Source organism: Amblyraja radiata, chromosome 1 (assembly GCF_010909765.2).
Source record: "Amblyraja radiata isolate CabotCenter1 chromosome 1, sAmbRad1.1.pri, whole genome shotgun sequence".
Lineage (NCBI taxonomy): Eukaryota > Metazoa > Chordata > Chondrichthyes > Rajiformes > Rajidae > Amblyraja > Amblyraja radiata.
Window position 1 is genome coordinate 63709255 of NC_045956.1, and position 17122 is coordinate 63726376.

Here is a 17122-nt window from a genome sequence, read left to right on the forward strand (position 1 = left end):
ATTATCTAGTAAATAAAGGAAACCTAAAGACAATTAATTCACTCAAACAAACGTTAAACACTCACATCCTGTCTTACACTTATCCTAACCCATCATTAAACAATCATAGTGCCAAAAATATCACCATCACATGCAAAACTGGGATACACTTACACAGAATACACTTACCAAGAAATACATTTACTGCACATTATAAATTTTCTTTCTGTCACCAATTGACACTCTTGCTTCTCCACCCAATCCACCTGCCTTGCTCTGCAGCCTCCGACATTTCCTTTGGGGCCTGACGCAAACTCTGCCCGCGAATTCCTATCTCCCCAAATAGCGACGTGGTTGATTGCGCTATGAAACCTCCTCAACCCACCTCTACCGGACGTACTCATGCTTTCCATCCTCGCTGCTCTACTTTTGTTGCTAACTCTACATAACTAAGCGTTTTCCTTTCATAAGCCTCATGCACTAAGTTCTCCCAAGGCACAATGAATTTTATAAAATATACGATCCGCTGACTAACTGATATATCTAATATCTGACTAATAATATATATGGGGCCTCAAACTAGTACAAACAAGCTTTCCTCCCAAATCTACCTGCATCTTCCAATCATTGGATCATCTTAGCTGGCCTAACTCATACCTGAAAACTTTCATCCTCTACCTTTATCTCCCTTACAGACAAAATGAATAGCTACACTCTTAGTCCCGATGCCTACTGAATTCACCTGTGCAAGCCTCCTTTGAATTGTTGAAGCTATACACTTCAAAACCTAGTTCTGCTGAATTCATTGCCACAGACAGCTGTGGAGGCCAAGTCTTCGGGTATTTTTTAAAGCAGACATTGTTGTGTTTTTGATTAGTAAGGGTGTCAAAGGGCAAATGCAGGAGGATGGGGTTGAGAGGGAAAGATAGGTTATTCATGATTGAATGGCGGAGTAGACTCAATGGGCTGAATGGCCTAATTCTGCTCCGAAAACATATGACCTTATGGAACAATAGTTCTGAGATGATGTTGCTTTATCTTGACTAGAGCATTACCTTTTGCAAATTTTAGAATGATTGATTCAAGGCATCCAAGGAACTGAAAATATATCTTCATATCATTATGGGATTATTATCAATTTACAATTCTGTATACATTTTTGCTATGAGGGATTACCCAGGAACATTCTTATTTAGCCTAGGCATAAAAAGTTACTTTTGTTTCCCTTTTACAATCAAAATGAATGACAACATTTTAAAATATGAGATATTCATCTGGACATCCATCATGTATCAGGCACTTAACTCAAGATTGTCAGCACCTGTCAAAAAGAGATGTTGGTTGTTGGGAGATGATCGTGCAAAGAATACCTAGGAAGATATTTATACATTCAGCATAAATAAGCAGAGTTCTGGATGCAATCGCAGTTTAATGTATGGAGTTAATAAAGTCTGAGAAGAACATACTTTGACTAAAGATGTGCCCTTCAGGTGAACATAGCCATCCCTAGCCCAACTCCTGCCATTTCATAATTCATGTCTGTTCACTGCACAATCTAAAATACAAGGAGGCACAAAGCATTCCATCGAGTTTATAGCCATTAGGCAAAAACTGGTTTTAGATGAGTTGAAAGAATCTGCCCACTTTGAATGCATTTGTCATCTCTTCAGACTCAAAAGGCATTAAAGTGCAAAAACCTTGTTCAATTGACAAAGACTATTATGTCAAAAAACTAGTCAAGGAGAAGATTTGAGCCTGAAGGGAAGATGGATAAAAGGGGAAAAGAGATCTCTGGGAACCTGATAGGAGTAAGTCACTTGGGAAGAAAGACCCCAGGTTTACAAAATGAACTGAGCTGAAATATCCAGAAGAAGTATGACAAGAGATGTGTTAGTAATCTGAATTTGAAGCTCATAAAATTGAATTTGAAGAAAATAACACCTTTGAGTGCTTTAAAAAATGCGTGAATTTTGCACAAAACACAAGACCACTAAGTAGTGAAACTTAATTTGGCTTTTATGAAACTTTGTACACTTTGAGCTTTAAATTCATGATATGGCTCCAAATGAATAATACCTTTCTATAAATATGAAATTTTAAACTAAAAATCATAGGTAAAGGAATATAGAAATATCTTTCCCTTAGCTTCTTGTAAAACCTATAACTTCACTCAGATGACCCGATATGCCACCCACCTGACACTTATGCAGTTTTGCTCATATGACCATCAGGATCACATTCATTTGGCCATTACACTGTCCCAGGAGGATGACGGATGATCTTACAGAGGTGTATAAAATCATGAGAGGAATAGATCGGGTAGGCGCATAAAGTCTCTTGCCCATAGTAGGGGAATCGAGAACAAAGGATGTAGGGTTAAGGCGAGGGGTAGAAGATTTAATAGGAATTTGAGGGGTAACTTGTTCACACATAGGGTGGTGGATGTATGGAACGAGCTGCTAGAGGAGGTAGTTGAGACAGGGTCTATTGCAACGTTTAGGAATGGACGACACTTCACCCACCTTTGCCTGTGTGTGTGGATGTAATTATGTGAAGCACTTTGGGGTCAATGCAAGTTGACTAAAAATGTGCTATATAAATAAAGAAATTTAAAGAAGGAAACATTTAGACAGGTACATGGATAGGATAGTTTTGGAGAGATAGGCAGGGAGGACTAGTGTAGATGTTGGCCAGTATGGGCATGTTGGGCCGAACTACCTGTTTCCATGCCTTTCCAAGAATCTATGAATCCAGATAGAGCTAGCCTACTGGATAAAAATCTGGCTTGGTAGAGGCAATCAGAGGGTGGTTATGGTAGGTTGTTATTCAGATTGGATGCCTGTAACCAGTAGTGTGCAGCGTGGATCAGTTAGGTCCACTCTTGTTTGTCATCTATATTAACAATCTAAATGACAATGTTGTTAACACACTTAATAAGTTTACGAATTACACCAACATTGGTGGAGTAGTAGACAGTGAAGGTGGTTGTCTAAGATTACACAGGATATAGATGAACTGGGGAAATCGGCCAAGGAATAGCAAATGGAGGTTAACTCTAACAATTGTGAGGCATTGCATTTTGGTAAGTTAAACTAAGGCAGGACTTGCATAGTTAATAGGAGTTCCCTGGAGAGTGTTGTAGAACAGAGACACCTAGGGGTATATGTATATACTGTAGCTCCCTGAAAGTGCAACAAAGGTAAACAGGGTGGTGAAAGTGGAATTTGGCATGGATGCCTTCATCATTTAGGGCATTGTGCACAGATTCGGGATGTCATTTTACAACTGTGCAAATTGCTGGTGAGACTACGCTTTCTGTGTTGGGTGCATTTCTAATCACCCAGCTACACAAAGGATGTCATTAAGCTGGAAAGGGTGCAGAGAACATGTACCAGGATATTATTGGGATTGGAGGGCTTAATTTACAATGTGGGGCTGGATAGGTTGGGAGTTTTTCTCCCAGGAGTATACAAATTTGAGTAGTGACCCTTATAAATAAAATGATAAACAGATAAAATGGATTAGCACGTCTTTTTCCCAATCTAGGGGAGATTAAAACTAGAGGGGAAGGATTTAAAAATGACCCAAGGGGCAACTTTTTGCTTTTACAGTCGGGGGGTGGGTGTACGGAATCATTGCCAGAGGACGCTACAGACACAGGTACATTTACACTGTTTACAATACATTTAGGCAGGTGCATGGATAGGAAAGGCTTAGAGGGATATGGGTGAAACACAGACAAATAGGTCTAGCTCAGATGGATAGCTTGGTTGGCATGGACAAGTTGTGCCAAAGGGCCTGTTTCCATGTAGTATAATTCTGCATCATACTGGTGAAGTGTCAAAAAGATTGGGGGATAGGGAATGTGTCCCTTGTTCAAAAAGGGAAGCAGGGATAAGCCAGGTAATTATGGGCCAGTGAATCTTGCATTAGTAGTACAGTATTTACTTGAAAATGTTTTGAGGGACAGGATCAATCTACACTTAGAAAGGGATTAGGGATAGTCAACATGTATTTGCTGATGGAGCAGGTTGTCTGATTAATTCAATGGAATTTTTCAAAGATATATGTATATAGATGAGGAGAGTATAGCTCATGGCTAAACATTATTCCATATGGTGGGCTGGTCCTAAAGATTAGAATCCATGGGATCCAAGACACTTTGGATCCAAAATATCCCTGGTAATAGGAGACAGAGGATGATAGTCGAGGGTTGTGTTTATTATTGGAAGTCAGTGACCAGTATGTGGTAGATATTGATACTGGGACCCATAGTGTTTGCCTTAATGATTTTGGAATGTTAATATGGGAGGTATGATTATTACGTTTGCAGATGATATAAAAGATGGAGGATGACAAGGAGCTAGTCTCAGACTTCAGAAAGATACTGAAGAGCTAGTAGATTGAACAGGGCAATGGCAGATGGAATTTAATGCTTGTAAGCATAAAGTGATGTAACTTAGAATGTAGATGAAGGCAAGTCATGCACAACAAATGGTAAGGCTCTGTGCAGTATTGAGGAACAGAGGGATCTTGCTTTATAAGTCCAAAGATCGCTTAATGATTTGGACTTAATGACTATGTTAAGGCGACAGCACTGGCAGATGGGACGGTATAAAAGTCATATGAAATGCTAGTCTTCGTTAGCTGGGGCATAATATTCAAAAGCCGATAAACAGTTATGGTGCAGATTTACAAAACATTGGTGAGACCACATCTAGAGCAATGTGTGGCATTTTGGTTGCCTCACTATAGAAAGGACAGTGGAAAGAGAAAGGACATTGCTCGAGAGAGTGGGAAAAGGAAACTTACCAGGATGTTACCTGGAATGGAGTATTTCACTTGTGAAGAGAGATTGGATTAGGTGTTTCCCTTTGAGCAGAGAAGGCTCTCTGATCACATCACAGAATACAGAATTATGAGGAGCACAGAAAGAGTAAACAGCACAAACACCTTCCCACAGCCAGAGGGCACAGGTTTAATTTGCGGATTAAGAAATTTAGAGAACATACAAGGAAAATAAATTTCACCCAGCAGGGACACCAACTTCCTTGCAGGGACGTTTTCTAATACTACTCAGGAGGGTTTGAACTCGAATGGCAGGAGAGTGGGAACCAAAGCAGCAGGTCAGCAAATGTAAGTGAGTGTCAAAGGAAGAACGGGCAGGGAGAGGTTCACAAATATGGAGATTAACATTCCAAATCTCTGGAATTCTCTGCCACAGAAGGTAGTTGAGGCCAGTTCATTGGCTATATTTAAGAGGGAGTTAGATGTGGCCCTTGTGGCTAAAGGGATCAGGGGGTATGGAGAGAAGGCAGGTACAGGATACTGAGTTGAATGATCAGCCATGATCATATTGAATGGCGGTGCAGCCTCGAAGGGCCGCATGGCCTACTCCTGCACCTATTTTCTATGTTTCTATGATCATGAAAGGCTGAAGTGTGTTTACTTCAATGCAAGGATGATTGTAGGTAAAGCTGATGAACTTAGAGCCTGGATCAGTGGTCGGAATTATGATGTTGTTGCCATGACAGAGACTTGGTTGCAAGAGGGACATGACTGTCAGCTCAAAGTGCCTGGGCTTCGATGTTTCATATCTATATTACTAAAAGTCTGTTCTTGAACGGTTTTGGCCTTCTGTGCTGCGATTTCCGAGAGAACGCCGCCACCTACGGCCGTCATTTTTGGCCACCTTGCTCAGAGCCCCCCTCCGCCACATGTGTGCCGAGGATTTTTCCCGTCGATTAAATATGACAGAGATATTAATGTTTTTACAATATTCCCCATTCTCTCTGCTGCCCCCGCTGGCGGCAGGGGGGAAGGACTATAAAACCAGGAAGTGGTGTGCCACACAGTCTCTTCAAGATGGAGGAAGGCAGAGGGTCACGTTTCTCTGAGCTGTGAATAACACTGAACACATGTCTACTCAAATGTAAGTGCCCTTAATGGTTCTAAAATGCTTGCAGAATGTGTCTATTGGTTCTAAAGCTTGCAAAAAAGTGTCTATTGGTTCTAAAGCTTGCAAAAAAGTGTCTATTGGTTCTAAAGCTTACAAAAAAATGTCTATTGGTTCTAAAGCTTGCAAAAAAATTTCTATTGGTTCTAAAGCTTTCAAAAAATGTCTATTGGTTCTAAAGCTTGTAAAAAGTGTCTCTATTGGTTCTAAGGCTTGCAAAAAATGTCTATTGGTTCTAAAGCTTGCAAAAAAAAGTGTCTATTGGTACTAAAGCTTGCAAAAAAAGTATCTATTGGTTCTAAAGTGCAAAAAAATGTCTATTGGTTCTAAAGCTTGCAAAAAAATGTCTATTGGTTCTAAAGCTTGCAAAAAAATGTCTATTGGTTCTAAAGCTTGCAAAAGTGTCTCTATTGGTTCTAAAGCTTGCAAAAAATGTCTATTGGTTCCAAAGCTTGCAAAAAAATGTCTATTGGTTCTAAAGCTTGCAAAACAATGTCTATTGGTTCTAAAGCTTGCAAAAAAATGTCTATTGGTTCTAAAGCTGGCAAAAAAATGTCTATTGGTTCTAAAGCTTGCAAAACGTGTCTCTATTGGTTCTAAAGCTTGCAAAGAAAAAGTCTATTGGTTCTAAAATGGTTCATACTAGCGCTCCAGAAAGCGCCCCCTTCCCCCCCCCCCCCCCCCCTCCCTCCCCTGGTTGGCTTGGCTTGGGTGTGTCATGAAATTGAAAGGCGCTACTTACTGCAAATGGTGGCATGAAGTTGAAAGGCACTACTTACTGCAAATGGTGGCTTGGGAGCTTTGGTTTGAAGTTGAAAGGCACTATTACTGCAAATGGTGGCTTGGTTGCTTTGGCTTGAAGTTGAAAGGCACTACTTACTGCAAATGGTGGCTTGGTTGCTTTGGCTTGAAGTTGAAAGGCACTACTTACTGCAAATGGTGGCTTGGGTGTGGCTTGAAGTTGAAAGACACCACTTACTGCAAATGGTGGCATGAAGTTGAAAGGCACTACTTACTGCAAATGGTGGCTTGAAGTTGAAAGGCACTACTTCCTGCAAATGATGGCTTGGATGTGGCTTGAAGTTGAAAGGCACTACTTACTGCAAATGGGGGGCGTGGTTGCATTGGCTTGAAGTTGAAGCATTACTTACTGCAAATGGTGGCATGAAGTTGAAAGGCACTACTTACTGCAAATGGTGGCTTGGGTGCTTTGGCTTGAAGTTGAAAGCACTACTTACTGCAAATGGTGGCTTGAGAGATTTGGTTTGTACTTGAAACGCACTATTACTGCAAATGGTGGCTTGGTTGCTTTGGCTTGAAGTTGAAAGGCACTACTTACTGCAAATGGTGGCTTGGGTGTGGCTTGAAGTTGAAAGACACCACTTACTGCAAATGATGACTTGGGTATGGCTTGGGTGTGGCTTGAAGTTGAAAGACACCACTTACTGCAAATGGTGGCTTGGGAGCTTTGAAGTTGAAAGGCACTGCAAATGATGGCTTGGGGGTGGCTTGAAGTTGAAAGACACCACTTACTGCAAATGATGGCTTGGGTGTGGCTTGGGTGTGGCTTGAAGTTGAAAGACACCACTTACTGCAAATGGTGGCATGAAGTTGAAAGGCACTACTTACTGCAAATTGTGGCTTGGGAGCTTTGACTTGATGTTGAAAGGCACTAACTGCAAATGGAGGCTTGGGAGCTTTGGCTTGAAGTTGAAAGGCACTACTTACTGCAAATGATGGCTTGGGTGTGGCTTGAAGTTGAAAGGCACTACTTACTGCAGATGGTGGCTTGGGTGCAATGGCTTGAAGTTAAAATGCATTACTTACTGCAAATGGGGGCGTGGGTGCATTGGCTTTAAGTTGAAAGGCACTACTTACTGCAAATTGTAGCTTGGGTGCTTTGGCATTAAGTTGAAAGGCACTGCAAATGGTGGCATGAAGTTGAAAGGCACTACTTACTGCAAATGGTGGCATGAAGTTGAAATGCACTACTTACTGCAAATGGTGGCGTGGGTGCTGGCTTGAAGTTAAAAGGCACTACTGTAAATGCACTTACTTCCTGTTTGCACCGTATATTGATTTTAGATAAAACGCTACCGCTTACAGCTGTGATTTTTGGCCATCTTACTCAGTCCCCCTCCGCTGAGCAGATGCAGAGAATTCTTCCCATCAATGAAAAATAAAAGTGTTATTAGTTTTTTTTTAAATGTTGAGAATCTCTCTCCTGTCAATCACTCCATGAAAGCCACACCTTTTCCGGTGGGGGGGGGGGGGGGGAGGGGTTATAAAACCCGGAAATGTGGGTGTGGCTCAGTCTCTGCAAGATGGAGGAGGGAGAGGTCACGACTCGCTGTCTTTAGTGGCTTTGCACCCTACTTCAAATGGTATGAAACTGCACTTGAATTTGGTGGCCTTGCACCCTGCTAGAAGTGGTAAGAAACTGCACTTGAATTTGGTGGCCTTATACCCTGCTTGAAATAGAATTTCAAGGATTAGCCGTGAGTCAACTACCAGCCCACCAGCCGTGAGTGAGTGAGTTGCCAGCACAACAGGCTTGATTGACTGAGACGCCAGCCCAAGAATCCATTTGGCGCACAATTTGCATACTAGCCCTCTGGAAACCAGTCCCTTCAGCCCACAACACCCATACTAGCGCTCCAGAAAGCCCCCCCCCTCAACTGGCCACCAATATTAGAATTGGTGGAGAGGTGGAATATTGCGTTGGATGACCAGCCCTCCTGTGTGATGCTGGGACCCAACGGGTCCCACTTAGTCTAGTGTGATATAGAGGGAGGTAAGAGGTGGAGGAGTTCCTTTGCTAATCAGGGAGAATGTCCCAGCGGTACTTGGTAAGGACATTCTGTAGAGTACATCCACTGAGGCATTAAGGATTCTCAAAATGAAGAAAGGAGCAATTACTCGTGTGAGTGTGTAGAAAGAAACTGCAGATGCTGGTTTAAACCGAAGGGACTAGCTAGTGGGAGATAGTGGATCAGATCTATAGAAAGATTACGAAAGGATGCAAGAACACAGGGTTGTTGTAGTGGGTGACAGTAACTTCCCCTATATTTATACCAATATTAAATATACCATCTTGATTTAGTTTTTTTTTGAGGAAGTGAAAAAGAAAATTATTTGATACGGTCCCTCATGGTAGTCTGTTGCAGAAGATTGAGATATATGGGATCACGATGATTTGGATTCGGAATTCATGGCTATGTATTCGGAAACTGGCTTATTCATAAAGGCAGAGGGTTGTGATGGAAGGTTCTGGTTGGAGGTCTGTGACCCGTGGCGTATCCCAGGAGTCTGTGTTTGGTCCTCTGCTGTTTGGATTATATATAAATTAACCTTAACGTAAATGTAGATGGGTTGGTGAGTAAGTTTGCTGATGACACCAAAATTGGGAGGAGGTGCAGACAGTGAGGAATTATATCAGAAGATATACCAGGATATAGAACAGCTACAGAAATGGGCAGAGAAATGGCAGATGGAGTTTAACCCAAGCAAGAGCAAGATCTTGAACTTTGGGAGTGTGAATGTATGGAGAGAGTATACTTTTAATGGCAAGTTCCTTAACAGCATTGATGATGCAGAGGGATCATGGAGTCCGAGTTCATAGCTGACTGAAGGTGGCAGCACTAGTAGATAGTGTGGTAAAGATGGCGTATGGTATGCTTGCCTTCATTGCTAGGGACATTGATTACACAAATCAGGACGTCATGATGCAGCTCTATAGGACTTTGGTTAGGTCGCATTTGGTGTATAGTGTGCAGATCTAGCCGCTCCATTACATGAAAGATCTGGAGGCTTTGGAGAGGTTGCAGAGGAAGTTTACCAAAATGTTGCCTGGATTAGAGGATTTCAGCTACAGGGAGAGGTTAGATAGACTTGAATCGTTTTCTCTGGAACGTTGGAGGTTGAGGGGAGATGATTAGAAGTATATAAAACTATGAGAGGCATAGATGAGGTAGATAGTCAGAACCTTTTTCTGAAGGGGGAAATGTCTAACACTAAATGGCATAGCTGTAAAGTAATTGGGGGAAAGTTTAATGGAGATGTGCCTAACAAGTTTTTTTTTACTCAGAGGGTGGTGGGGGCCTGGAACGCATTGCCAGGGCAGGTGGTGGAGGCAGATGTGACTGTAAGTGTACGAGGCATTTAGATAGGCACATGGAAGTGCAGGAAATAGATGGATATGGATCATGTGCAGGCAGATGAGATCAGTTCAGCTACACATCATGTTCACACAAACATTGTGGGCCAAAGGGCCCGTTCCTGTGGTGAACTATTCTATGTTCCCTGTTCTAAAATCAAACAGGTCCAACTATCACTAATTGCTATGCATACATAAACCTGAATATGGAAAAATATTATTTGTTGCATCAGAATATGGATAAAGTCTTTTTACCCATGAATTTATAGGTATAAACAACAATGTTAACATAATTTACAATAGATTGAGCTTTTGATCTCCCTTTCCCTTTACACAGCAAATACTGATTGCAGTAATTATAGCAATAAGCAAAGGTTCCATCAAATTAACATTTTCCCATGTTAAAAAAAAAAGGAGTTTAAGCTGCCACCTGGGATGCAGTGAGATTTAAATTATTAGGCTCTCATCTCCTTCTAGAAAGAACATTGCCAGACAGCACCTAAATAAAGTCATTCCTTTTAAAAGGGGTGGGAAGTAACTATTAATAGATCAAAGCTCCATAACAGCTTAAACCTAACATTGTTATTGAAACCGCCTTAAAATAGAAGCTTTCAATTTGGAATCCAAGACAATCTGAGCTTGAATGTTGGCTTCAGATCAGAGAAAGGTACATCACTGAAGAAGGTCTTCCAGCCCATCCTTGGTTCAGCTACACACTCGCTTCTGTGCATTTCAGCAGTGTACGTTCTTCTGAGATATGCTGCTATCCTCCACTTTGTCCATCACTTTCTCAAATTAAGGTCATAAGGTCATAAGTGATAGGAGAAGAATTAGGCCATTCGGCCCATCAAGTCTACTCTGCCAATCAATCCTGGCTGATCTATCGTTCCCTCCTAAATCCATTCTCCCGCTTTCTCCCCGTAACCCGACACCAGTACTAATCAAGAATCTATCTATTTCTGCCTTCAAAATATCCATTGACTTGGCCTCCACAGCCTTTTGTGGCAAAGAATTTCACAGATTTACCACCCTCTTAATTCTAAGTGTCCTGCATCCAAGATATTAAACTATTCTCTGTTTACTGAAGTCTGGCACATAATAGATTTAATAAACATAATAATATAATTTATCTTGACCGAATGCCTTTGTTCAATGGAACCTAGAACCCTCAAGATACTCGTGACTATTACAAAAATAAAGCACATTACCAGAGGAGGAAAAAGGCTGCCAAACACCATTCATCTATTGTTAAAACAATAACCTATGGACTTTCAGTAAATAGTATGTGCCTTGGTATTGTGTAGAATTCTTAAGAAAATCAAAAGCATTGTAACCAGTTTATTTGGAAGTGTAGGTTCAAATGCAAAGAGATAACCATTCTTACCAATATTGGGATGTTTTAACAGCCGGCAAATCCGAGCCTCTCTCTCCAACTTCTGGTGATCTGTCATAAAAAAGAGAAGTGGAAGCTAATTTAAATTCATGTAAAGAACAATGCTCAGCAATATAGTAATCAAAATAAAGTTTATGAAGGAATCCTGCAACTGACATGGATCCATTTTTTTCTCACTCTTGACTGCTAAATCACAAATGTAAATTCAAACTTTTTGGATAGCCAAGTGTCCAAAGTATTGCCTCCAGTTAAAACATATTAATTTTCTGTGTAGCTCAGTGCATGATAATGGAAAAAATTCCATAGACGTTTGTGCAATACATATACGAAATGTGCACAAAAAACCAAACTGTTGGAAAAAAACTCCTTGTAACAGTCAGCATCTGTGGAGGTAAGGGGATGGTCAACATTTCAGTTCAAGACCATGCATCAGGCCTAAATGGGAGCACCTTCTAGGCTCAGGTTTCTTAATTAAGAAAGCACATAGAACTAAATGCTGTTGACATTACATGGAAATCATTTTAGTTGCACATATTATGCTACATCTGAAAAATAAATAAACAGATCAATGGGCAATATTATCTATGCACACGATTAACTATTGACCTATTTTACATTAGCATGAAATTAAACTTAGATATCAAATTCATACTATATAATAGTTATCAAAATGGAGCCAGATTACACATCTGAAACTCTGCACATATTCGCACTTGCACTCGTGCACGAATATACATACTCTAAATTCACGGAACAAATTCTAGTTCCTACTCTCCAATTACTCTCCATGGATCTTCTTGTCACTGGACCAAGAGCTGGCTCTGACAAGATTGGTGATAATGGAGTGCAATGGCCACTCCACAGTAAAATAATTCATGCAGTTATCTTTTGACCTCTAAAAGATGCAGGTAATCCTCAACCCAGAGGGTTGACCCAGAAGATTACACCAGTGTTTAGCTACTTTGATTACGCTTTCTTTCTCAAGGGTACAGACCAAGTAAAACATACAAGATTCTGAAGGATTTTGATAGGGTGGATGTGAAAAGGGTGGTTCCTCTTTTGGGAGAATCAAAAACTAGGTGTCACCAACTCAAATTTGTTTTTTTTTTACACTACAACTTGCAGGTCTTTGTCATCTACTCTGCAAAGGCTAGTAGAAGCACAATTGTCCTTGAGGCAGATTCCTGATGAACAAAGGTAAAATGTTACTAGGTCTGAAGAAAGGTCTCGGGACCTTTCCCTGGATGGCGGGACTGTCATATGCTGAGAGAATTGAGCAGCTGGGCTTGTACACTCTGGAGCTTAGAAGGATGAGAGGATATCTCATTGAAACATATAAGATTGTTAAGGGCTTGGACACACTAGAGGCAGGAAACATGTTCCCGATGTTGGGGGAGTCCAGAACCAGGGGCCACTGTTTAGGAATAAAGAGTAAGCCATTTGGAACGGAGACGAGGAAACACTTTTTCTCACAGAGAGTGGTGAGTCTGTGTAATTCTCTGCCTCGGAGGGCGGTGGAGGCAGGTTCTCTGGATGCTTTCAAAAGAGAGCTAGATAGGGCTCTTAAAAATAGCGGAGTCAGGGGATATGGGGAGAAGACAGGAACGGGGTACTGATTGGGGATGATCAGCCATGATCACATTGAATGGCGGTGCTGGCTCGAAGGGCCAAATGGCCTGCTCCTGCACCTATTGTCTACTGTCTATTGTCTATTGTCTCGACCCGCAACGTCACCCATTCCTTCTCTCCAGAGATGCTGCCTGTCCCGCTGAGTTACTCCAACTTTTTGAGTCTATTATGTCTAATACGCAGGAATGCAGAATACAGTTGTAATCAGATCAGTAACCATTTATTCAGTGGAGTCCACTCTTGCTCCTAATTCATATCTCTGTGACGATGGCGATTTGGCATGCCGAGGCAGCAGCAAAGGAAGCGAGCGGCAAGCTGTTGCTGGTAAACCAATGCTGTTACACTGAACTTGGAATCTGCTACGTTAACAGAAAGGATTCTTCTTAGACTGTCCCTGGGTGGCTGATGAATGATGCTTAAAGTAGCTACTGATGTATAACTCAACAAATCTATTTTTATCCCTTGGATTCAGATGTAGTTGCATTGTTTTCTATCTGGTGGCCATATTTACTGGGATCATCATCTTTTGTGGTACAAAAGAATACTTCCGAAAACAACACAAATGAACGGAGGAGAAATAACATTTAATAACTTTGGAAGAGCAGTACATTTATCCAGAATTTTTTTAGTAAAATATCGCACCTTGGTCTTTCAGAATTCTTTGAAGACTGTCAAATTCTCCGAGTTTATATTAAGAGGAGACCTGAGGAGGACCTTTCTCACCCAGAGAATGGAGAGCATCTGGAATGCCCTGCCAAGGTGAATGGTTGAACTAGAGTCCTGACAATATTTAAATAGTTTCTAGATGAGCACTTGAATATCCTAGGCAGAGAAGAGTATGGATCAGAAGATGGAACGAGTGGTCGATATGGACATGATGAGCAGAATGGCCTGATTATACAGTATGGCCTGATTATACAGTATGCTGTACATATCTATAACACTAAGATAGCTAACACTAAAGTGTCCCACAATGGCAACCTTTTTTGCGAGTTAGGAGAGTTTGCGCTCGCCAAAAGCTCACAGCATGGTCGACAGGTGGTCACTGGTAAGTCTCCTTCAAGGTCGAAAGGAGTGGTTACTACTCGCGGCCTCAGTTTGGTCACGGAAATGTTTTCAACAAGCTGAAAAAATTTCTGCGAGTAAAAATTGGTCGGCTTGGAGAAAATTAATACTTTTGAACTCGTAGTGCAGAGGTGGTGGGGTTGCCATGTCATTGTAGGTAGTCGAGGTAGCCGTAGGTAATCTCCTTTGTTGACCGGGCATTTTAATAGGCTCATTGGGGGAAAAAAACCCATAAGCATGGGTTTTCAGAACCAAGGAAAACCGACCGGTAATGTTAAATGCCCGCTAAACTTCACAGCTGTGTATTTCTGACTTATTAAAAGTTGTCTAGCTTCTTAAAAGTGTCTCCACTCCATCTCTCCTTCTCCTCTTCCCCCCCCCCCCCCCCCACCGCACCTTCTCCCCCCTTCCCCGCTCTTTTAAAGGACACAAGGAGGCAGATTATTATCTCAATGGGGTTAGGTTAGGTAAGGGGGAGGTACAGCGAGACCTGGGCGTCCTTGTACACCGTTGACTGAAAGTTGGCGTGCAGGTACAGCAGGCAGTAAAGAAAGCTAATGGAATGTTGGCCTTCATAACAAGAGGATTTCAGTATAGGAGTAGAGGTTCTTCTGCAGTTGTATAGGGCTCTGGTAAGACCACAACTGGAGTACTGCGTACAGTTTTGGTCTCTTAATTTGAGGAAGGACATCCTTGTGATTGAGGCAGTGCAGCGTAGGTTCACGAGATCCTTGGGATGGCGGGACTGTCATATGAGGAAAGATTGAAAAGACTAGGCTTGTATTCACTGGAGTTTAGAAGGATGAGGGGGAATCTTATAGAAACATATAAAATTATAAAAGGACTGGACAAGCTAGATGCAGGAAAAAATGTTCCCAATGTTGGGCGAGTCCAGAACCAGGGGCCACAGTCTTAGAATAAAGGGGAGGCCATTTAAGACTGAGGCGAGAAAAAACTTTTTCACCCAGAGAGTTGTGAAGTTATGGAATTCCCTGCCACAGAGGGCAGTGGAGGCCAAATCACTGGATGGATTTAAGAGAGAGTTAGATAGAGCTCTAGGGGCTAGTGGAATCAAGGGATATGGGGAGAAGGCAGGCACGGGTTATTGATTGGGGACGATCAGCCATGATCGCAATGAATGGCAGTGCTGGCTCGAAGGACCGAATGGCCTCCTCCTGCACCTATTTTCTATGTTTCTATGACTTTCCGTACACTGTGCCAGACGTCTTTAACCTTCCGGTTCATCGCGGGTATCACCTTGGCTTTGCACCGTATGAATTTCAGACAGCGCTCCCCCGCTTTCCCTGGCCCCCGCCTTTGCGATGTGTGTGTGTGTGTGTGTGTGTGTGTGTGTGTGTGTGTGTGTGTGTGTGTGTGTGTGTGTGTGTGTGTGTGTGTGTGTGTGTGTGTGTGTGTGTGTGTGTGTGTGTGTGTGTGTGTGTGTGTGTGTGTGTGTGTGTTTTCTCAGTGCTGCCGGTCAAACCAGCTCGCGGTTTTTCAGGCGAGTGCCCCCAAGCTTGAAGGTCGCAGACAATTGGCTGAAAAGTCGTGTAAGTGGGACAGGCCCTTAACACTAACTCAGCTTCCGATCTCCCGCAGTATTATCTCCAAGAGGAAGTATGGCAGTATTTGATTGCCTTGAAGACTTGTAGCAGTTCCCCCATCCATCAAAATGGACATGAGGACCTTCTTGCAAAGCAGCCCCGCCTCATGAATATCAAACATTTCGTTAGGTCAGTAGCCACCAGCAATGATTATTTTTTGGGCTCTTTGGGAAAATATTCTGCCACCTTGCTATTTGCACTTCATGCCTCCATCACAACATGAATGTTTCTTGGTCATTCTTTGTCAAATTGGAACTTTTACGTATTATTCAACTTTCTGACTCAATGAAAGTCAAATTAGCTATGTCTGACCTTGAAGGTATGAGAATTTTAGAAGACCCATCACCTGCTTTAAGTTCTTTCAAGTCTTCCACGATGTCCTTCCCTTATCAATCCTGGGTACATGTACGTTGACTCTGATCATCTAAACACATATCTAATTATTTCTCATTCCCTGGCATTCAGAAACTCAATGCACCCAGGATAACACTTTCATCACTGATTTTAATTTAATACCGATTTTAACAATCAGCACTGCAAGATTTAATGAGCTCCTGATGTCCATCAAAAGTTCACCTTTTCACCTCTACTAATTAGCCAGCGCAGTACTAATGTTTTAAACTACCAGTTTTTTTTTAATTGAAGAAGCTGCAGTATTCAGAATAGCTGAGGACTTCTGAAGCTATCTGCAAAACTACACAGAATAAATTATGAAACAATGGAACAGACTCAGGGCACATTCTGCAATTTAAACCAGCCATCCATTAGAAAAGCAAAATCTATGCTGCCACAATCTGCAACATCAAGGCCATCTTATCATTGTTCTGCCATTAAGCCATGGGGTTGACTCTGACATCAACCCTGGTTCAATGAAGAATGCAAGGTGCTTGCTTGTATCAGCACCAGGTATACCTAGAAATGAAGTGCAGACTAAGGGAACTGCAATACATGACTATATGTGTGCTAAATGACAGGCATATTCAAGCTAGTCAATCTCACAACCAATACACCCATTCTTAGTATTGGCAATGGGTTGCATATAGGATCTAAAGCAAGGTTGAAACAATCAAAACCATGTTCAGCTGGAAATAATGATATAATCCATCTCAACTACCTTCTGAGATGTGCACTCTCACAGACGCCAGTCTCCAGCTAATTCAGTGCAGTTCAAATGATCCCAAGAAACAGACCAAAGGCAATGGCGGCTTGAGCTATTCCATTCAAGTTACAATATTGACATTACATAAGAATGTGAAACAAAGTCACATTTGTCCTTTGGTCAGTGGTCATGAAACTTTTGGAGAGGATTCGTCGGGATAGGATTTACTCCCATTTGGAGG

General features: G+C 41.8%; 1 protein-coding gene across 19 annotated transcripts in view; it reads right to left on the minus strand.

Annotated features, from left to right (window-relative positions):
- The window catches only part of LOC116974623 (calcium/calmodulin-dependent protein kinase type II delta chain), a 270060-nt gene that overhangs the window by 187682 nt on the left and 65256 nt on the right, over window positions 1–17122 (minus strand). For all 19 annotated transcript variants that reach the window (XM_033023325.1, XM_033023340.1, XM_033023365.1 and 16 more), the window contains exon 3: window positions 11476–11535. In XM_033023325.1, the coding sequence (XP_032879216.1) occupies window positions 11476–11535 (60 nt within the window). The remainder of the gene's footprint in view (window positions 1–11475; window positions 11536–17122) is intronic.